This window comes from Perissodus microlepis, chromosome 22 (assembly GCF_051167445.1).
Source record: "Perissodus microlepis isolate ML-2025 ecotype Zambia chromosome 22, ASM5116744v1, whole genome shotgun sequence".
Lineage (NCBI taxonomy): Eukaryota > Metazoa > Chordata > Actinopteri > Cichliformes > Cichlidae > Perissodus > Perissodus microlepis.
In genome coordinates, this window is record NC_140481.1 from 29,096,072 (window position 1) to 29,119,863 (window position 23,792).

Here is a 23,792-nt window from a genome sequence, read left to right on the forward strand (position 1 = left end):
TATATTCAGTTTTACTTCCCCCTGTCTCCTTAGCCCTAATTTCTCCCAGCTGTGTCTCCCTCCTGTTTTCCATTCCCTGATTACTCCACTGTGTATTTAAGCCCTGTGTTTGCCTTTGTCCTTTGTTGTGTTGTAACCTCTACATGCTGTGTGTTTGTCATGGTCTAGTGTTCCAGTGCCTCAGTTTTGATTTTTGTGAGTTTTATTTTATGAGGAGGTTTTGCCAGCAATAAAAGCTGCGTTTTGAGTTCCAGTCCTGCGTTTTCTGTGCTTTTTCCTGCCTGCCTGCCACACAGCCTATCATGACAAGTGTAGGGTAAGAGTTAAGGTTGTGTTTGGTTTCAGTTGAAGTTGAACATACCTGAAGACGCAACCTGAACCAGGAAATACCTTCAAACTGAACAAGCCTGTAAAACCAAATGACTTGTTAATTCTTCAGTTTAACTCCAACACGCTGAACATGGTGGTGAAGCTAGTGATCCTGTTCCTCCTCTGTCACACTGCATCTGCAGGTAAGATCATGAACCACAATCAAAAAATATAACATTTACTTGGCAATGCTATTCTTAGTAAAATGCAACTAAAATGTATCAGCAGACAGGTAAATCTAACTGTAACAGTTTTTAGTTAAAAAGACTAACACCGTATTTGCAACAGATATAAATAAATGCACTGCTCTTGTGAGCACAGTAACTCTTGGACAGCTAGTCAAGTCTGTGTGTTCAGGATGGTGTGTATTAGATGCGGAAAGAGACACTTCAGAAACGACTTAATCTAAACGCACAGAACCTTTAAAAACATATGTACATGGTAGAGCATTGATAATTACAAAATAATTATAATTAAAAGTTTAAAGATACCCCAAACCAGAAAAGTTTTCATTTGCCAAGCATGCAAAAAAGTTGCTGGTTCAATTCCAGCTGTAGAATTGCCATACCATCTGGCATAAAACTATACCAAATCAGATACTGCTGTGGTGATTTTCAATGATAAATAATAACGAAAGATTGTAGACAAAGGACATTGTACCCCTTCTCAAGGATTCACAAGAATCAGTTTCTATAGGAGAATCAAGTAAGGTCTCCTACATTTCTGAGGAAATATATTTCTGCAGAAATAGCGATGCAAAGCGCGATACTGATGTTTGGACATTGTGTTGAGCTGTTTCTTAAAACACCCAGGTCACATGTCCAGGACTAGATGATGTTTTAGTGCACTTCACATCAGTTTCAACAGGTCACTTACCTGGTGCTTCTAAGCACTGAGTTAATACCAAGATAATAACTGATTAAAACAAGCAAGTCTGGAATTAACTGAAAGAGGATCCTCTTTCACAGCATATTTTATACATGGATGACATGCCAATACATGACATGGTAAAAATATGTCAGGTAGGAAAGACCACATATTTAAAGCATCCGGTACACAAATAAGATGCCATCCAGTTTCTTCTGGTTGTCCACCACTGTCCTACCCTGCCTTCATCATTGATTGACCTCTAACCATCCATCGAGCCAGCCTGTCCTGCAGAAGAAAGCACCAAGCTGATCACTTGCATACTGAAAAATTTGAAGTTTTGAAAGAAAAACAATGTTAAAGCAAGCACGATGCAATTGGCGGTTCTTTGAGCAACAATTTCCCAGATGCAGACTGTCCTATTGGAGGGGGGAAATGCACCAATATAATTTGTGTATAAAGTAAAATAATTCATCTTTTCTGCCCAAAACATATATAATCTTGGAATATTTAATGTCTATCATTAGAAATAAACCACTACAAAGTTCACTGGGGGTAGATGGCTATAATCTGGGTATACCACCCCTTCAACCCCTCAGCTAAACTGCTGAAAACTTGAGTGGTTAATTTTGGGCAAATGCTATAAATATCATTGGCAACACAAATAAACAGGTATTGTTAGCTAAGCTGATGTTAACCTACTGTTAGCTACTCTGTCACTGGTGTAAGCTAACAGCATGTGGTGGAAGTAAATAACTACAAGCAACATGGTCCTAAATACGACTCCATGATTAGAAAAGGGTTTTACTTATCTTGCAGTCATACAGTAGCCAGAATGTGGTTTTGATTGCATAAACAAATGGATTATAACAAGCATGGATCTATGAGGCAAGCCAAAAAGGAGGCAAATGGTGGCTAAAAGTAGCAGTTGGTGCCTCACTTTGTCTTTGTCCAGGGATAAAATAGAAAGTGCAGACTCCCAGTAGGCAGCAGTCTGCCACCTGTTATTAAATAGAAACAGGCAGTGTTGCATTTTGCAGCTCTGTTTCCTGCTTTATTACATAGAAACTAAAACAGTTGTTTCCAGGTAATAATCACACAAAAGTCTGTTTTAGTATTTGATATCTAATTAAATAGAAGCAAAACCACCCTTTTCTGTGTAATAAGCTCTGTTTCCTGCTTGTTACAGAAACTTCCACAGGTAACTAAGTGGTAATAACTTAGAAATGATCACATTTAGCGCTCTTGTTTACTTGTCACCCTACTATTACCACTTTATTACTGAGCTGTAATTAAAAGTGCTACCATTTGTTTTCTTTTCCCTTTTTTCCCTACTTACACTTCTGATGTGAATATCTCATAAACAAGACAGACAAGACAAAACACAGAGTCACACTGGATCAACGTGAGTAAAACATCATGCCCATGTTGAAAGATACTGCATCCACAGCAGTATAAAGTCAAAGGAAGTTTATTTACTGGTCACAGGTTTCTCAGCAGAGGATGATTTAAAAGTATTTTTCATCTACTAGAAAATAATTAATCTTTAAATTTGACTTGGGATATTTTTAGAAGATGTGGGATCAAATTAGGGACTGAAGGCACTCCCTTAGTGCACTCTGCAATAAACCGAACTAAACCTTTTTGCTTTCTGTAGTAATTATGTTTTTACAGCTACACACAGCATGGACAGAATAAAGACCCCTAGCAAAAAAGAACAAATATCAACACACAACTGCCTTATCCTATTGGTGAAAAGAAAAAAATGCCAACAAAAATATTCCAAATCTATTGATTTATTGCATGGCTCAAATTACATTTGTTTTTCTTATTCTGCAACACAAATTTCTTTACATTTGTGTCCCTGATTGTGAATTTTCACCAGTTTATGCTCATACATGTCTATGCATGGACCCAAAACTAACACGTTCAAAACATGAAACAAACATTTTTACAGACTTTTTTTATTTTTAAATTATTTTCTTTAAAATATGTTTTGATGATTTGGTTAGGTTTATGGAATTAAAAATGACTTGGTTAAGGTTAGGCGTACTGGCCTGCATTTAGAAAGAGTATTGTGGTTTTGTTTAAAACAGCTAAGCTTTATTTTTCTTGGTTGCAATGGTGACACCTTCCCGTTGAAATGCATTATGCACACATTAGTGCTCACTCACACACTCACTCCACCTTGGAAAAATAACTAAGCTCTAAGCTCAAAGAAATCATTAAATGGTCAAAATTACGTCCATGCCCATTATTATAGGCTCAAATAATCCTGTTCAAAAGCATGTATGGCTGTTTTACAATGTTGGTCCTTGTGACAAAGTGGATGAGCAGTTGGAACACTCTCCACTTGTCTCAGAAGTATAACATTTTTTGCACATTAATCACATTGTTCTCTACATGTGTTTATTTGCGATGATTAATTTTGTCAAAGTACTATCCTGGGTTTGTTTGTGTGAGCATTGTGTTGCAGCTTTATGTGAATCTCAGCCCTTTGTGTTGAATTTTAGATTTCTCAGCTCAAGCTAGCAGTACTGCCTAGACTAACTGAAGGTAAATTGACAGCCCTATATAGTCAGTCTCAGTCTCTTTGGCCAGACATCTTTACCAAAATAAGATTAAGATTCTTTATTGTCAAGTTTTATTGTTATTGTTTATTGTTATAATAAACAATAACACTCCCTCAGCCCTACTGTAGACGCTGTTATTAAGTTCAATTCAAATCAGTTATTTATTAGCACCAAATCACAACAATCCCCTCAAGGTGTTTGTGTTATTTTTTTCCCTCTTCTTTTACTGCATCATAATCAGTGTTCCCTCTAATTTTTCATGTGCCTGAGCGAACACACAAACTCCCTGAGTGGTCCGTTGGACCACTGTGAGCAACAGCAGATGTGTGCACTGTGGTCACGCCAGCATCGAATCCATCCAAGTTACATGGTTTATTAAAATAATCAAATTACAGCATTTATGTTAGACTACTTTTAATTAACTGCTTTAGCCCACTTACAATGAAAATTAAAAAAAAATCTTCTTCATAACCTGTGCAGTATGTTAACACTATTGGAAGTAAAAATAACTTGAACTCCAATTTTGAAAACACAACTTTCTTTTTTTTATAAAGCTCTGACTTGTATTATGGGTATGAGTCTGTGGTCTGGGAGAGAGTCCTGTAACTCTCTGTCTGCAAAATACAGTAAATAATGACCAATGTTGGGCCATTAATTATATAGTTACTTCTTCAAAAAAGTAACTGAGTTATGCAAACAACAACGTTTTTTGCAGCTGTTTACCTAAAAATGCAGCCAAGGCGTTTTTTTAAATAAACATTTCAAACTATTTACAGAACAATCAGGTGTTCTGCATCAAATTTGATGCCACACAAATTATTTGTGCCACTCCAAAAAATAATTTCTGTCCACTATGAGATGAAGGAGAACAACAGCCTGATACCCGCAGGCCTGACAACAGGAGATGTATCACTCCTGTAACATTCAGTAGTCGCCTCATTGTTCTGACACACATACCAAAACTATTGACTACTCTACACACTAACTACACAAGATTTGCGCTAAACGTCGCAAATCTCTCACATCTCAAACCGCCGTCACTCCTAAAACTTCCCCCCTTCCTAAACAACTAAATGCCATGTTGCCTTATCATTTTTTGATTGGTCGACATGGTACATTTTTCCACCAATAGGAAAGGGTGGGGTTTTTTTTGGTTTTGTTTTTGCTCAAAGGCGGAGAGTGCTTTCGAGGTTTTCCTTATAAAACGCCGTTTTTACCATTTCTTCCCACAGTAAATATAAACAACGATAGTATTCAGGAAGAAAAACAAACATTGCATATATTTTTTAATATAACTCTGGTTTTTCGTGGCCTATCAACACAATTTAAAAACTGGTATAAAGTCCCCACTTTTTCCGTCAATCATAATGAATGAATCATAATTGTTTTATTTCTGTAATTTACTAGCATCATAAACATTTGTTTGTCCTACAGTGAGCCATTCTCTGAAGTATCTTGTCACTGGATCCTCTGGAGACCCAAACATCTCAGAGCTTATGTATGTTGCAGTGGTTGATGACACGGAGGTGCTTTATTGCGATGCCAGCAAGAAGATAGTAGAACCAAGACAGGACTGGGTGAAAAAAATGTTTGATGACAACCCTGACATGTTATTGGGGTACACTCATGAGTGTTTTGAGCATCAGCCAAATTTTTTCAAAAGCTTGATTTCTAATTGGAAGCAGCTGTTAAACCAAAGTGAAGGTGCAGTACTTTCTTTGATATATTATGTCATATTATCATGTTTGTATCTACGCAAAACTGATTAATGTAAAATTCATTAAAATAATTAACTTTCTTAATTAATCTTCTTAATTGAAACCAGGAATACTGATGTAAAACATAGATTTACTTGTTCTAATTATTTAATTGTTCTAAATCTTAATCTTAAAAAATGGTCACATCAGACTTAAATCATCCACGATTTTATTTACGGTCAATGAACACAATGTGGAATTTTGATAGAAGAAATGTGTCACACAATGTACAAATGACACAGATAATTGTAATCTTTGTTTCTCTTTCCAGGTGTTCACATTTTACAGAGCATAATTGGCTGCAATGTGAATGAAAACTCTGGAGAGGTTTCATGCTTTTTACAGTTTGGTTTTAACGGAGAAGGCATTTTTGAATTTGATCCGAAGACAAAGACAATGATCACACTGAAACCAGAGCTTCAAATTAGCGAACAGATGCTGGATGATCACAGAAATCTAATTAAATACGTTGAAAACCTCTTCAGTATGTTTCATCCGAAACTGAAGATTTTTTTGGACTATGGGAGCAGCTCCTTGAACAAAACAGGTAGCAGCTGTGTTGAGCTTAAAGTCAGAATTTTCCATGTTGCGAATATGAAAATTGACCTGGCCAATTGACAGTGTGCAAACAACCAGAAAAAACATTTTTCGCTTGACAAACTCAACCCTAACAATACACAGACAAACCCTTAAAGCACAGGCTCCACACAGGTCCCAGTTCAATAAGGAGCGATCATTAGAAAGAATGAACATGATTTATTGATTGACAGAATATAGATTAAGGTGTTTGGCGGTTAGACTCCAATGGCCCGTCTCGGCAGAGCAGAACCCTAGCTGTGAAAGGGATTAGAGCAGGACCACCTGGAGCCTACGTGCTGGTGGTGGAGATGAAGGTGGCTTGAATGGAGCCTGAGTCATGAGCGGTGGAGATGGGGAGGAGGGAGAAAGATGTGCTGTGAGATTTAAAGTATGCGGCATGAACGCTGATTGGCCTGGAGAGGGCTGGGAGAAGGTGATTGGACTAGACCAGTGATAACGCAAACACCTTGACATTGTGGGAAAGTGAGAGTGATAAAGTGATAAAGCTTAGATTTAGCCGGGAGCACCTGAGAGCGGACAGATGTGAGGCTATAGATCTTCCTTATTGAACTTATAACTTATAGAAGTCCAGACGCTTTTCTTTCAAAGCTCCTTAGACTATGATGACCTGGGTGACTGAGAACCTTCACAGACATACTGTGGAACAGAGTTAATCCTGATTCCAGAAAATACCTAACTATGATCTCAAGATGGCAATAATGCAAACAGGAATGAGAGAAGCTTTAGGACTGAAGCTGTGTGAGATGAATGGAGAGAGATCAATTTGACTTTGGCTTTAACCGTTATCTATTTTTGGATTTTACTAGCCCTTGGTTACCTTGCTTGCACTGATGGAATGCCACTGGTGTATTCTGCCGATTTTGGTAATTTCCCCATTTTAAACTGTTGATGAGTTTAAAATGGGGTAGATGTCGAAACTGGTCAACAGAGATGGGCAGTAACGCGTTACTGTAATCTGATTACTTTTTTCAAGTAACGAGTAAAGTAAGGGATTACTATTGCAAAAACGGTAATTAGATTACCGTTACTTTCCCGTAGGAACGCTGCGTTACTGCGTTACTAAAACCGTGATTTTTTTGCGAGAATGTCTCATGACAGTGACGTAAGCGAGTGCCACGTTTGTGACAACAGCTGTGTGCAGATCAACAATGGATCATATATCGACTGCAGGAGCGAGTATGAGCGTGCAGCGTTTAAAGCGTGGAAGTACTGACCTTACTTTGAGTTTGATTCCATAAAAAGTGACAAAAACATTAGCATCCGTTGTGCGTGGGAAGAAAACTTCTTTTTACAGCGAAAAAAAACCCTAAACAAGCTCTGAGTGCGCAACGATGTAATGGGAAATTCACAGAGAAACTCGCGGATTCTTCCACTGACCGCTGCGGCACACCTGCACCAGGGTAAACCTCCGCCTACCCTGCTCCTGCTTTACAGGTGAAAATAGAGCAACAGGACCGCTAGTCTTTGATTTTATTTACTTTCTGCTGTGTTTTACTTGCATCTATTTGAAAGACTGAGTGTAAACACAAAAAATATTTTATTTTATGTGCTGGAATGTGCAGAAAATAGGTTTAAATGTTAAACTAATTTCTTCAAGTCAGAGAATGTTGCAGATAATAAAATTTTTGCTTGATGCATAAAGTTAAAAGATTAAAACGGATAAAACAAGTTTAAAAAAAAGAGACTTTTCCATTTGATTACATTTTGTATGATGGATTATGCAGAAAAAGTAGAATTGGGTTGACAGATCTATCGCTTTATCACCTATTCAGGTTGTAAATCATGTTTTTAAAAAGTAACTAAGTAACTAAGTAATTAATTACTTTTGAAAATAAGTAATCAGTAAAGTAACGGGATTACTTTTTTGGGGAAGTAATCAGTAATTAGTTACTGATTACTTTTTTCAAGTAACTTGACCAACACTGCTGGTCAATTTACATAAATGTTCATGGTTGAAAGAGATTTGTATGAACGGAACCCATTGTATAGGTATACCATAATACAGCTTTATGCAGCTGCTGAAAAGCTGGTGACTCCTTGGCTCTAATGATTTAAGTAATTTGAAGTTTTGAATTGCATATTCAATTTTTTTTTCCAGTTTTTTTTCTTGAGTTCCAGTCACACACATTTTCCACTACTAGTGTGATGTTTTTCTTATCCAATATATTTTTCTTAATATCTTCATATTAAAGTTTTTCATCTTTGTTCTTCTTGCCTTTCTTCACCAATTTTTTTTCTGTCATGTTTACGTTCATCCATTCTCACTTCATTTCTTTCCCACCTTCCCTCTCTCCAGTTCCTCCCTCAGTGTCTCTCCTCCAGAAGACTCCCTCCTCTCCAGTCAGCTGCCATGCTACAGGTTTCTATCCTGATAGTGCCGTGATGTTGTGGAAAAAAGATGGAGTGGAGATTCATAATGGTGTGGATCTTGGAGAAATCATCCCCAACGATGATGGGACCTTCCAGACAATTGTTGATCTGAATGTTTCATCAGTCACACCTGAAGACTGGAACAGATACGACTGTGTGTTTGAGCTCTCTGGTGTTATGAACATCATCACAAAACTGGATAGAACACGAATCAGATCCAACAGGAGTGAGAGAACTGGTAATGATTAAATTGAGAGAAACACATTTATTTTGTCTGCTGATACTGTTGGTTGATATTTGAATGTTTTGTCCTGTTTTTTGTTTGGACTCTGATCTCAATTAGTTATTACCATAATAAAAACTAATGGAGGTCATAACGGAGAACAAAAATGAGAAACTTATCATTAACTTGTATTATTATTTAATTTATATGTATACATTACATGTATAGTTACATCCGTTGAGACTCACATAGTGTAATCTACTCCCCTCACCATTATGTTGTTAATAGAAGTCCACTACAGAATGGACATCTTCTATTCTAACCTGCTTAATTTGCACATTTTATCTTCTGTGTTTTTTACTGAGCAGATAATCCCTCTGACACAACAGCTCCAGTCATTGCTATAGTCGTTGCTCTTCTTATTTTCATCATCATTGCCGCCGTTGGATTTGCTGTTTACAAAAAGAAGAAAGGTGAGGGTTTCAAAGGAGCTAAGTTCATCAGTGCAGTGAGCAGCTGCAGTGCACGGCTCAGTTATATTATTTTTTGCAGCATAGTACATGTTACACTTTTTTTATTTAATTGTAAAGAACTTAAAACCGAAAAATCTGGATATGAAACAATGATTTTAATAATATTGTACTTTTTTCTGTGGACCTTACAGCTCCTGAGAACAGCACTGAAGTCTCTGTGAGACTCAATCAAGAGACTTCCTCATCTATATAGTGTTCTATTTTTTTAATTAACTCTTTTGTTCTTTAATGTAAACCTGATGGTTTGTAGAATTTTTTTTTCCTCTTATTATTTTAAAAATATTTTTTAATCATTTAAGCGACTTGCACTAGCTTTATTTTTTATATCATTCATGCAGCAAAGAGCGGTGTAAAAGGGAAGAAACATTATGACAATTCCAAGGCTCCATGAGCAGTGGGCTGGCCAGGATGGATCTGTGATCATTCTGGGTTGGTATACATATCTCACAGAAAATACAGAGCTATTTAACCCTTCTAAGTGGGAGTGTTCTCATTAAATCCCGGTAGAATTGCAACCAAATAAGCTAGAGCAAAAAAATTTTTGCATATAAAAAGGAGGAGTTGTAGTTACATATCATGCATTCAACTTGTCCGAGGTTGCTGTTTCCTTCCATTATTGGCTTTGCAAAAATAGTTTAAAAAGTGCATGCAAGAAAACCCCCCATTATAATCCAACAAAGCGCTTTTCTGATCTAATCAGCTGTTCACAGCAATTTGGAATAAACATCATCACGTTTTTAGCAGAAACTATCACAAGTCCGCCATTACCTCCAAAAACTGGAAGTGATGTCATTTTCGCGGGAAATGTAGTTCTTTTCCCTACAAGCCCTTTCAAAAAGTTCACTGGTGGTACTGAAAGTCATGTCTGACTTTATGCCTTTCTGTATAGTTCCTGAGGGACTTTAAAACTTAAATTGTACTGTTGGAAATAGTTTATTTTGATGCACATGCTGTATTTTGCAAAGTTTAATTGCAATTTTGCAATTATTATGCAAATATGCAAATATCTGTTTTCGTTTTTGCTGTAGTTTATACAAATTAATTTATCTCAAATTAAATTATGAATGGTAAAAATGGTAAATGGCCTGTATTTGTATAGCGCTTTACTTGGTCCCTAAGGACCCCAAAGCGCTTTACACATTCAGTCATCCACCCATTCACACACACATTCACACACTGGTGATGGCAAGCTACATTGTAGCCACAGCCACCCTGGGGCGCACTGACAGAGGCGAGGCTGCCGGACACTGGCGCCACCGGGACCTCTGACCACCACCAGACCACCATGAAGACACTGAAAATAAATTTCCTGTATTTGGAAACTATTTTGTGCAACTTTTTTGCATTTACAGTTTTGGGGGATATACCTCTGAAATTTCTGTAATTAGAAAACTGTGTAAAAAAACAAAACAAAAACAACAGCAGCAACAGAAATTCTTTTTAATGTCTTTGTATTTTTTTTTTTTTGCACTTTTTTAAAAGCAATTTATGTAGTTACTATGGACTTAATGCATACATATTATTAAACTTTAGGATATAACAGTTGTATTGATGTATTGCAACTTCAAATGCTCCAAAAAATGTCACTACAGCATGTAAAAACATAAAGATAAGCTCTGGCAGGTTTGTTCTATGGTGGGATTAAAAGGGTTGTACCTAAACCACACATCTCTACAATATTTGGAATGCAGGTAGTGGTGGAAAAGATTAAATAATATTTGGTGTCTAACTTTTTTCCTTAGTTTTGCAGTTAAAAAAGAAGCTGACACTATACAAATCGAGCACAACTTACAGACAGTTTTATTGTGTTTTACTACTGCTGAGAGTAAAAAGTATAAAAGGCAGTGAAAATATATTAGTTTGAAAAGTGTCAGCACCAGAATGTACGTTAAAATTAATGTCAGTATTTTTTTTTCACTTATATGAAACATGGAGTATTTTGGATTATTAGTACTGCTGTGTTTGTTGCACTATTGCTCTAGATATTTATATGCTTTATATATTTTGTGGTTACTTAATTTACAGCATTAAATCACATTTTTAAGGATTTGATGTGTTTTTTTAGGAAATGATGTGATGCTATGTTAGAGCCGTTACTTTATGTATTAGACACCAGATAATTGTTCTTCCCCCCCCCCATTTTTTCCTTTTCTCTACTTCCCTGGTGATGGGATTCATGGGGAAAAAAGGTATTAATTATATAAAATGAAAAATGAAGAGAGTCAGTAATTTATATATAAATTTACATTAAAAGAAGGTTTAATGGCTGTTTGTAACCAAGAAATGCAATTGAGAAATGCTTTAGGATGTTTAGATTTATTTGCATATTTTGCACTTTTTGGTGATGAATGTAGATGAATAAACATTTATTTAAAAAAAATGTTCTGCCCAGTTCAACTCATTGAGCAAAAATCAGCCTATTTAAAGCCCCGAAATATTCATTCATGCCTGTGAGACTCATTTAGACACTTGGACACCCAGTACCATTAAAATGAAGCCAGATGTTTCTCATTTTATGCTTTTGCATGTTTCTTCACTTTTTCCCAAAACTCTTGCATTTAAATCTGGCTCCACCATCTCTCAGTGTATCTGGCCTTACCACGATACTTGCTGGCTTTGGAATGTCTCCCCCCCTTCTTCTTACAGGTAATGGTATGACCCTACTCTGTCTTTGCATGTGATTGGCTGCATGGTGTGTCCAACAAAATAAAGCCCCATCCCTGACTGCATGGATTTAGGCCCTAGTTTTAGACCAAAAAGACACAAATCCATTAATAAATGTTTCTTATATTGTGAACAGTCACACTAGCAGAGTATTCGTATGATGATTATCATCATACTAGCGATGGTTTGAGAAGCAACCTCTTTCATTACACACTAAAAGACAAACACCATGTTTCCAAGGTAAGCAAGAAACCAACCTTTATTTGTCACATACACAATCATACAGACAAAATGCTTGTGTCCGAGCTGCAGATGTAGCCACGCCATTCCAGGGCTTGGTTTTTAGCATAGGGGGTCTAGCCAGGACCCTTACTGGATACCGGGTAGGAATCTTGCGACTCCCACTCCAGAGCTGTGTAGTCTTACATCCAGCTGTCCAGCTTGTACAGATAGGCCTGTAAATAAGTTCACTCATTATACAGCATCTCTTTTCTACCACAACAACAACTGTAAATAACACCACAGCATTATCAGGAACAAACTATAAGGGCTATATAACCACAACAGTAAACGCAATTCTTTAAACTCAACAAGAAACACAATGCTTCAGATAAATGTTACATCTAGTCATTCCGAACACTTACTTGTGTAACTCAGTGAAAACAGAAGGCTTCGCAATAATTTTGCAATTGGAGCTAAATGCTTGCTTCACTGTGTTTACGTTTTTTTTTTTAAACTACATGTCATTCCTTCCTCATATTTAGCAAGATGAAATCTGATCTGCTTGAATTCCTTCTAGTTTTGTTTTCTGTCTGTCTTTCTTTTTTTGTGTTTTCTTCTTTCTGTGTTTTCATTTGTGCAGTTTGAAGAGTATATAGTATGCAACAATCTCACAAAATTAATATAGCTGCATCCAGTGCAGGACACAATGCAAATGTCTTCAAAGATTTTAAAGATTTTTAATTCTACACATTTTATGAATTTAAATAACTTGTTACTTTTCTGAAATCATGAAGAGGTTGTTTTACCATTTGTTCTTTGTTTTAACAAACCAAAAGCTGTTCTCAATATTGGATTATTGATAAACATTTGAAGGTGGCAATGACATTAAAACTCTCAAAATTTCAAACATCAGAACCAGTTATTCAAAGAGATACTCTTTTAGTTGTAATTCATTCAGTTATGCTGAATATGGATCTGTGTAGAGTCTGTGTCAGATGAGGGAGTGATGAATGTCACAGTTAAAGCAAACAACACATTTATCCTATGAATCAAAAGCAAAAGTAATCTAAAAATAGAAACACTGTGAGCAGGTTTTTTTTTTTTTGCCAGGAAGTGTTGAGAGAAAAGTGATGAAGAAAGAAGATTAAGAATACTAAAAGGCTTGTTTGGTGCGATAATAATGAGACTTTAATTGTTACAGCCTGCTGATTTATAATCTGGATCATAACCTACTCTGTTTAAGACTATTTTGTCAGCATAAGTTGCCATGGCAATACCACCCAGAAAGAAGTGAACTATCTTGGTTGTACAGAAGGATTATCCCAGAAGTCACCCGGGCGAGCCAACACTGCTTTGTAATACAGACCTCAACAGAAATGGCCATACTTAACTGAAAAAGTAAATTTTCACACATGTTAGCTCTTTAATATTTTACATTTATATTCAGCACTTACAAAAAGTCACAAATAGTGATTGAGCTTGTGATGAACACACCGCTTGGAAATACAAGGAATTAAGAAAAAATGGAAAGTTTGTCTGTACATTGTATTCTTATATTTCATCCCCAGGTAAAACAGCATTTTACATTAACTGCCATATCATTTAGCTCACAAGCTCCTACAGTTCAGGATACTGTTGTCAACCTTTAGTATCAAAAGAGCATTTAATTTAATATGTTATAAACTGATAGCTCTTAATATCACAAATGGAAAAGAAATATCTTTATTTGAAATACTATTTCAAATATTTGTGATTTGTGATGTTAATCTGTATTATAATAAGCTGTGTAGACCACCTGTCTTTTATCTTTTGGAAATGATTCACCTTTTTATTTAAAAAAAAAATGGCAGCGTATGCACCTAAATGACTTTTTTTTTCAAATGTCTATAAGTCTTCCTGTGATATATTGCACACATCACACATATTTTAAATTACACTTGTTTTGTCACAGCTGTAGTAGCTCTAGCCCAGACCTCATCTGAAAGGGAACAGAACTCAAATACAAATACATATAACCCCCCTAATTCAAACTGAGATGAAAATAGTGTTCATATTAGTGTTCATATTACCTCTGCATCACTAGGTAAGATTACATTTACATTATTTTTTAAAAGCAAAGTAAGACCTGTTGTATTTACACTTAAAGCAGAACTAAAAGAGTCAGTCACATGGTTAATAAATCTCTAACCTGGGCCACCACAGCAAAGTTAAGATCAAGATAGTGCAGGAGAGGCATTTCTCTAGGGGCAGAACTGGTAGAGTGAACTCACACACTAGTGTAGTGGACTGTGAGAACACATTGGTATATGTGGATATGTTACTGACATTAATTATTCATAAAATCTCTGTAAGATTAAAGTCAACCTTTGAACGGTGTATAGTTTAAAGGCTTTAAAAACAGAACCGTATTAAGTCTTAACATCACTAATGTCACGTGACTTTGCCGACATGTAACCAAAGCACCAGATCAGCCTGATGTCAGACATATGCAAACAGAAGCTGTCAATTCAGCTCTGTTGAATGAGTGATCATAATGAAGAAGTTGTAGTTTCAAACTGTCCTTCATATGTTTGTCCACCAGATGCCACCAAAGATGACTGTATTGAAAAGCTCCAAGTAATGAAATACGAGCTTCAGTGCTTCAGGAAACTACAATTGGACGTCACTACAATAAACTGAAAAAAGTCCACACAACTAACCTTACAAAACATTCAAGTGTCATGACAGAACTTTTAAAAGATATTGTATTAAATGTCTTGAACAAATTCAAAGAGAAGCTACAGATTATTTTGTTCTTTAGAAGCTCAGAGGTTCAGAGGCTATGGAGAGTTCAAAACTTATCTGAAATCTTGCCCATCTCATGAAATAGAGATTCAGTGGATACATTACAGTACATTACATTACAATATTTCTCTTTGTTCATGTTAATGCTCCTTTGTGCGATCCTTGACAACAACACTGCTTGATGGCCGTGGAAGAAGGATGACATCTTTGATCATGATCATGTGTCTTGGCCCTACAACAACAACAACACAGAAACTATATTTCATATTTATTCATCATTTACTGCATTTACCTATACTATTATTATTGAGTACTCTCGCCCAACTTAGAATTACACTTAACTGTCATAGTTTTTAAAAATAAAATAAAATAAAATGTTACTGAGGTCACAGTTCATGTTGTGTAAAATTTGCACAGTGGGCCCTCTGAAAGTTGCTATTCTATATATGAGTTGAGTGTGTGGCAAAAGCATGTGCATAAACATAAAATGTTAAGAGCTTTGACAATTTAACTTCAGTGAGTCTTGAATAAAAATAAGTAATATAAAAATAAGTAATATAATAAAATAAAATAATATAAAACCTAAATGCCCCAATTCAACTACAGTGCTAAAAATATTTTTAAAATTATGATGGTCTTTGCACATTTGATATTTGGTATTTCCCAAATGTACAGTTAATCAGCAGCTTGTTTGTTCTTACCTTTTCCTTGAACGGTAGAGTGTTTCTGGGTCTGATATCACAAAGCCTTCTCCACTCCAGTCTGACTTCCATTAGCTACTTGGTTCGTTGAAGCTACCTCGCTGTCACTTGTCTGCCTAAAAAGCTCCCTCATCTTTGTGCTGTGGGTAACACCAGGTGCAGATAAGCTGGTCCTTTCTCAATCAAGTGATGAAGACAAGGATATAACAGTTTCAGGAGACAATAAAACATTTTTATAAAACCCCAAGTACTCAGATTTCTTCTCCCCCTTCCATGCTGATAGACACCACATCACAGAACGTGATCCCGCACGTGTTTCTAGACCAATCACAGTGGTACAGCCTCCCTTCTGTTTCCACTATATTCTTTCACACACATACATTCTTTTCTTACATACATACATCATTTGTAAGATTAATTGCATATTGAATGCATAAGAGCAAACTGTAGAAATGCGTAAGTGAAAATGTCATGGTTCTGGTTCATTTTTCTTATATTTTGGTGTTTTTTCTAGATTAGGATTTATGCTCTGGTTCTTTAAATTGTGCTATTTTGATTATTATGCTAGGTTTAGTTCAGCGTCAAATTTGCGTCTTTGTGATTTGTTTCTTGTTTCCTGTTTTATTTTGATGGTTCCAAGTCCTATGACATTATATTCAGTTTTACTTCCCCCTGTCTCCTTAGCCCTAATCCAGCTGTGTCTCCCTCCTGTTTCCCATCCCCTGATTACTCCCTGTGTATATAAGCCCTGTGTTTTCCTTTGGTGTCTGTCGTGTTGTGCCCTCTACATGTTGTGTGTTTGTGATGTTCCAGTGCCTGAGTTTGGTTTTTGTGAGTTTTATTTTATGAGGTTTTGCCAGCAATAAAAGCTGCGTTTTGAGTTCCAGTCCTGTCTTTGAGACTCCTGCTTTTTGGGTCCTTTTTCCTGCCTGCCTGCCACACAGCCTATCATGACAGAAAACACATGTATGGGAAATGTGTAAATATAAAAATTTAACTACGTGAGAGTGACAACATGTGTATGACACATATGTATGAAAAACAAAAGCAAATATTTTCCCTGTTTGTTTACTTTTTTTGACAGTTTTAGACTCAAACATTAAACAAGATTGTCACTTAATTTTCTTCATTTTCATTAATGCGACGTTGCAAGCGATGATGACGACAACAAAAAAACCCAGAGCAGCCATGATGACAATAATAATGTCAGTTTGGTTCTCTGCTGAACAAAAACAACACATGGCATTTTTAACGAGCGCTTGTTATATGACTGTGTGAAAAATTTAGTTTTAGACTTACCTCAGTTTGTTTCCTTTGTCAAGTTTGGTGATGATGCTGTCATTAGAGAGCTGAAACACACAGTCCTATCTCCTCCAGTCTAAGATGTGACTGATGAAACATTCAGATCGACACTCGTCTGGAAGGTCCTGTCATGGTTTGGGATCTTCTCTTCTTTTTTCACACCTTCATGGATCTCCTCTCCATCTTTCCTCCAGAGCATCACGCCTCTGTCAAGATACAAAACTGTAGCGTCACAGCTGACTGGAGAGGAGGAAGTCTTCTGGAGGAGAGACACTGAAAGAAGAACTGCAGTTGTCACGGTTCCGGGTCGGTTCGACCCAGCATTCTATGTCTATTATGTTTTGGTTTATTCTTGAATGATCGTTTTGTTACCTTTGTGATTTGTTGGTTATTATTTGAATTCTATGTTTCTGTTTATTCATGTTTAAGGATTTGTTCTTCGGTTGTGTTTCACGTTTAGTTTAGTTCAGGTTCCATGTGTTATATTCTGTCTGTCTCTCAGTGTCGAGTCTGCGTCTTTGTGTAGTGTTTTCTTGTTTCCTGTTTTATTGTGAAGGTCTGCGTCTCATGTGAGTGTGTTCAGTTTTACCTCCCTTGTCTCGTCTCGTTAATTACTCCCAGCTGTGTCCACCACCTGTGTGTAATCTCCCTGTGTTTCTCTGTGTGTATTTAAGTCACGTCTTCTGTCATTTTTGCTGGTCTGTCTGTGTATCCACTGTGCTCCTTCTGTGTGTTATCCCTGCTGTCATCCGTCGTCATTCTCCGCTGCTCATCCTCCTTCATGTTCATGTCCTGGTTTGTGTTCACTAGTTTAGTTGTTCTCAGTTTAGATAGCCTTCTGTTCCTTTTGCCCATTTTTATTTTGTGTTTAATAAACCACCCTCACACCTTTACAAGTGCCTGTGTTTGGATCCTCCTTTATTTCTTCCACACGGCTCATCTCACTCGCCGTGACAGTAGTGAAGGAGAGATTCACTGCCATCTTGACAAGTGGCAAGGTACTCCCAGTACACAAATTACATGAATAGTAAATCCAGTATCATCAGAAAGTAAAATAAGTAGTCAAGTATATACCCTGCACACCAGGGGAACAAAAGGCTAAGAGGGAAGAATAAGAGACAAATGTCTCGATGCATGCTCAATCATCCAGGTAAGCAAAGCGGGAGAAACATTTCTCTACATTGAAAATGCTACGTCCACATCAACAGAATCAACTTTCTGGGAATCAAAGACAAAGAGAGATGAGGTGGGTGTGATAAAGTCCCGAGAACAGAAGAAAAGTGAACCATAAGCTGTGTTCAGGGAAACAGGGAGAAAAGATTGTGAGCTGCTGAAAAGTTACTGCACATTAAAACCACAGAGGAGCATTGCTGTGTCCAGTTTACCTGTTTTCTGCTGAGAGCTTTTCCAGAACTTTAAATATTTCTGAAGGTTTTCAGGGCAAGCCTTCATAACAAAGTTTTTCCAAAATTCGGTGCTCATTACGGTGCTCATCCAGTGTTGCGTCAGCTCAATTTTCTCGGTGTCATGGTCCTGGGTCATTTTGACCCAGTGTTCTTAGTTTTCCTGTGGTTTTGTATTTTGTTCTTTATGTTCATAGGATTGTTTGGTATTTGGATTCCCCCTGTGTCCGTGCTTATATTGTGGTGTTTGTTCTGGTACCGTGTTCCCACCCTTTGTGTTCTGTGTTCTCCTCATCCCCTCCTGTATTCCTTCATGTTCTCTGCCTCTCTCTGTGCTTCAGAGAGTGTTTTTCTGTTTAAGGCAAGGAAATAACACCATGTGTATCCTTGGTTTTACTATGCGACCTGCTGTAGGGTCAGTTTTTTTCCCATAAATTTAATATTCATTTTGTAACTTTGTTATTATTTATTGGGCCTTTTCCTGTGAGTACTATGTGGTTATGTCATGCTACACATTTAAGTGTCCCTAACATTTAAATTCACACACAAACATGAAGTGCACATGACATGAAAAATGCAGCATAACAAGACTGAAGTAACATAAAATAACACAAAACAAAACAGAACAAAACAAAATAACACAAAGTAAGAAAAAAACGTCTTAACTTTGTTGGGGAAAGGCGTGGAGCTGAAGAGAAGCGTGTTGAATGCAGGACTGTTTCCTGGTTTTATGATATATGGTATGTATATGTATGTATACATACCATGTATGTTATGGTATATATGGCTGTTAATTAGGACCTGAACGAGGTGAAACAAAAACAGACCCAACAAACAATGATATCAATAATAATAACACAGAATTATCCTAATCTTTACTATCCTATATATCGTTGGTGACTCTGCATGTGTTTTTAATCCATTTTCTTTATCCCCAATGTTTTTATTTCCTTATATTTTATTGAGTGTAAGAAACAAAAAGTATCTTTTTATTGTAAAATGTACGTCTGCTTTATATAAATACCAGGACCTTATTGCCTTACATTTCTCCAGAATGTCACCAGTTGCTTCCACGGTGTCACATAACCTACTCCAGTGATGTTCACCTCCTCTGCAGGTTCTGGAAAAATACCAGTCTTGCATACAAAGCAGCTCATTTTCAACCAGTATAACTTGGACTCCCTTTGTGTTCATTTGAGGCAGGTAATTAATTGCCACTGTTTTCCTCAGAATTATATGTGCTCATAACTTTACTGTTTAAATTTCAAATAAATTTAATAAAGAATATTTTTAGCTACTTGTCTGACTGCTTTCTTTCATTTGGGTTTCCTGTCTGTTCTTCTTTATGCTTTTCCATGGTGTCAAACTCTGTCATCACTACCATAGTCCAATCATTTTCTTGCTGCTTTATGTGAGCCAATCAGCCTCTAAATCTCAGTTTTCTTCTATCAACATTTCACCTGCCAGATTCTCATCTCATGCGATCCACCTTCTCCCCTCTACTTCAACATGGTCACTCAGAGCGACTTATCCAGGCCTCTACCTGCTTCATCTTCCCCATCACCAGTGCATAGACTCCAAAGGATCATGTCCTGCTTTCTATCATTGTAGGGACTCTGTTCTTCTATATTGTTTATTGGAGTCTAATTGACTAATTGCTTGTTCCTCAAATTCCTTTTCTCTTTAAGTTCTTTCTGTAGTTTCTCCTTATTGAACTTCAATTAATAATTGTGTTGTAAAACTTTTTCGTGTCTGCTTCTTCATTTCCATCACAGATAAATGAACCTCAGCAAGCGGCATCTATAAACATTAGTTTTCAAATGAGTACAGTAATATTAGAAAATTATGGACTTAATTTTATTTATTTTTTGTACAGTTCTTAACCTCTTAAGCCCTAACACCCCCTGATATGGGGGCAAAAGGCAGGAGATCAGGTAGGCTTGGGGCTTAAGAGGTTAATTTTCATTCTATATTTTCTCTTTAATATTTTTAAGCTGTTGAAGTGCCAACACACAATCCCTTTAATTGAAAAGATTGTTTTTTTATTTCTCATAATGAGGGGAGGAGGGTTTTTTTTTGCCCATAATCACTCCAAGCACCTTTTTCTAATTCATAATATTAAAGAATTTGTAGGAAGTCTTTTTAGTAGAGGTTCTTCAGAGGCTGCTGTTCAAAAATGATTCAGAAAATTTGGACCTTTTGCTCCAGTTGCTGTTGAACAAGAGATCTGAACAACTGATATCAGAACATGACCGATGGCCCAAACACAGTAATTTACTGTATTCAAAGTGTATGCTGGTTAATATTTAATTCTTTATGACTCAGAAAACTTTGGACCAGCCCATCAAAAAATGAACTTGGACAAGTCGTTCATGAAGTCTCAGTTGTTTTTCTGGATTTAGCAAATTTTAAAATGCAAATTTAGATGAAGAATCTGTTCATATTACTCCTCTGCTGTCATGCTGTGTCTCTAGGTAAGATTATATTTCAAATATCGTAATGTTTCCCTTTACTTATATCACCTTGAATTTCAAGTGACAGACTTTTAGTTTCACTATGAGCTGTTGGAATTTTATTTACCTCTTCTCAAGGCCGGAGGAATGTAAGCAGCCCCAGAAATCTTTCTTGGGGGGGGGGGGGGGGGGGGGGGGGGGGCTGGATACATAGAGCCCTGTTTAATTATTTTTAATTTATGACTGATTGAAATTCAAGTTTATTTACCCCATCCTCCTGTAGACATGTGTACCTCATCAAAAGGATTATGTGGGTTACTGAATGATGAATACTTCAATAAATAATATCAAAATTAATTTCAAGACATTCCTTAAATATATTACAAACAGTCATACAAGAAAGTAAATACCTAATTCTAAGTCACAATTATTTTATAATTTCACAGTAAAACACTCCTTGAAGTATTTCTCCACTGAAACCTCTGGAGCCCAGAGCATCCCCGAGTTTGTGGCTGTTGCTCTTCTTGATGAAGTTCAGATAGGAAGCTGCAATAGCACCAGAAGGGGACCAGATCTTAAAACTGACTGGATTAAAAAACTCTTTAAGGATGATCCGCGGCGGCTGGAGTGGTACACATTTCAATGTTTGGATAGTCATCATTCATTCAAGGGTCGCATTGATAGTTTAAGGCAACGTTTCAACCAAAGTGAAGGTATGGATTTGTTCTAGCTGTTACTGCTGAAATTAAAAGTGTGACCTTTCCACATTGCTCATAAGTTTATAAAGTATATTTTATACCAGTGGCACTACCCATTCATCCTCTGTTTTTCTGTCTGCAGTATTACTTTGTGGCATTCTGTCTCCTTTTTCAGGTGTTCCTATTTTGCAGAGGATGAGTGGCTGTGAATGGGATGATGAGACTGGACAGATTAATGGGTTCAACCAGTATGGTTATGATGGAGAAGACTTTTTAGCATTGGACCTGCAGACACTGACATGGATTGCTCCAAAACCACAGGCTGTCGTCACCAAAGTGAGATGGGATACTGAAGAACCCCGATTAGAATATAACAAAAACTTTTTAATCTATGAATGCCATGAGTTGTTGAAGAAGTATGTGCAGTATGGCAGAAGCTTTTTGCAGACAACAGGTACAGTTACATAAAATTAAATGACTTTCTTGTTTCTAAAGCAGAGTATGATTAAAAAGAAAATTATACAACTGCCAATCTCTCTCCAGTTCTTCCTTCAGTGTCTGTCCTCCAGAGGACTTCCTCCTCTCCAGTCAGCTGCCACGCTACAGGTTTCTACCCTGAGAGAGCCAAGATGTTTTGGAGGAAAGATGGAGAGGAGCTTTGTGAAGGTGTGGATCCTGGAGAGATCTTTCCCAATAATGATGGGACCTTCCAGATGAGCGTTGATCTGGAACTTTCATCAGTCCCACATGAAGACTGGCAGAGGTATGAGTGTGTGTTTCATCTCTCTGGTGTGAACGAAGATATCATCACAAAACTGGACAAAGCAGTGATCAGGACAAACATGGGTAAGACTGCATCCTGTAATGGTTTTGAAACTATTGTTTTGTCTGGATGACTGTTGCCTTGATTTGACTTTTCTGCTCTGTATGACAAAGTGTTGCCATTTCTTGTTTAACAGTAAAGCCCACTGACACGGTGATCTTCATCAGTGCTGCAGCGGTTTTCCTAGCTTTCATCCTCATCACAGCTGTGTCATTTGCAGCTTGCAAAAAGAAGAAAGGTGAGAATATTAAATTTTGTTTTTTAGTCATGTCTTAATCCATTTGGCCCAATGAGTTTGACTGCAAATACCCAAAACACAGAAATCTAAAGCAACAGTATAAGGCTTAGAGCCACAGTCATGTAAATACAAAGGGAAATGATAATGTGGGATACAGTATTCAGTAGGTGGAAGGCACAAAAGATATGTATGTGCAGTGAAAAGAAAATATGACAACTGATAAAATTTATTGTTTTTTTTTTTTTTTAGATAAATGTTCACCACCCTGTAAGTAAAACTTGCTTTTATTGTATTTGTTTTTTGTCAAATATAGTGCATCATTAAAGTATTAAATGAGTAAACCTAAAGCATGTTTGCAAACAGAAACCAGCAATCACTGCATATTATACCTTTGAGAAGTTTAGAAAAGTATTCATACGCTATGCTTTTATCTTATAGCTTCTGACGATGGGTCTGAGCAGTCTGAGAAGCTAAATCTACAAAGGTGACTGTCTTGTAAGCAGTTCTGTTCTCCACTGTCTGTATGAGTTTGCTCTGTAGCTGCTGCAGTATCATCCACAGTTCAAAGACATACGTTCAAAACACAGTTGTTTGAATTACCCACAGCTAATGATAGCAAGTATTTGCATGTGGAGCACAACCCATGTTTTTCTTTGTGATATTTGGAATTGGGATTTTTTTTTTCCTTAAACAGTTTTTATTCATTATCAAGAAAAGCATAAAACATAACAAGCAAACAAAAAAGAAAGAAAGAAAAAAAAGAAAAGAAAAAAAACCTCAAAGGGAATATATTAAAGTCATTATATACCTGTACAAATACACATATGGGGTAAAGAGGAGAGAGAAAAAAAACCCCCAAAAAAACAAAAACAAAAAACCACACACAAAAAAAACATATTTTCACTCAATTACCCACCGATTTAGAAAGAGAAAAAGATAAACTCCAAGAATGGATTGTTGTCCTTCACGCTTACTTCCTATTTAACTGAGAACATCTTAATCACAACCACCACCCCCCTCAACAGTTGGGACAAATCATTTGGCAAATAAGAAAGCAAAGGGGACCAAACATTGAGAAAGAGACCCTCATTTCCTCCTAAAATAGCAGCAGTTCTTTCGTGAGGAATAACTTTAAATAATTCTCTGTACCACAAAGTCACAGAGGGAGGTTTATCCTTAACCCAATTAATGAGAATACATTTCCTAGCTACC

General features: G+C 36.7%; 1 protein-coding gene across 1 annotated transcript; it reads left to right on the top strand.

The window, feature by feature from the left end:
- Positions 1-288: 288 nt before the first annotated feature.
- On the top strand, positions 289-23,068 carry LOC146363444 (uncharacterized). The gene is made up of 9 exons (XM_084918977.1): positions 289-512; positions 5,244-5,513; positions 5,838-6,113; positions 8,463-8,762; positions 21,268-21,534; positions 21,695-21,973; positions 22,063-22,386; positions 22,479-22,580; positions 23,019-23,068. The coding sequence occupies exons 1-9, from the start codon at positions 461-463 to the stop codon at positions 23,066-23,068; spliced, it is 1,920 nt and encodes a 639-aa protein (XP_084775103.1). The 5' UTR covers positions 289-460.
- Positions 23,069-23,792: the final 724 nt, after the last annotated feature.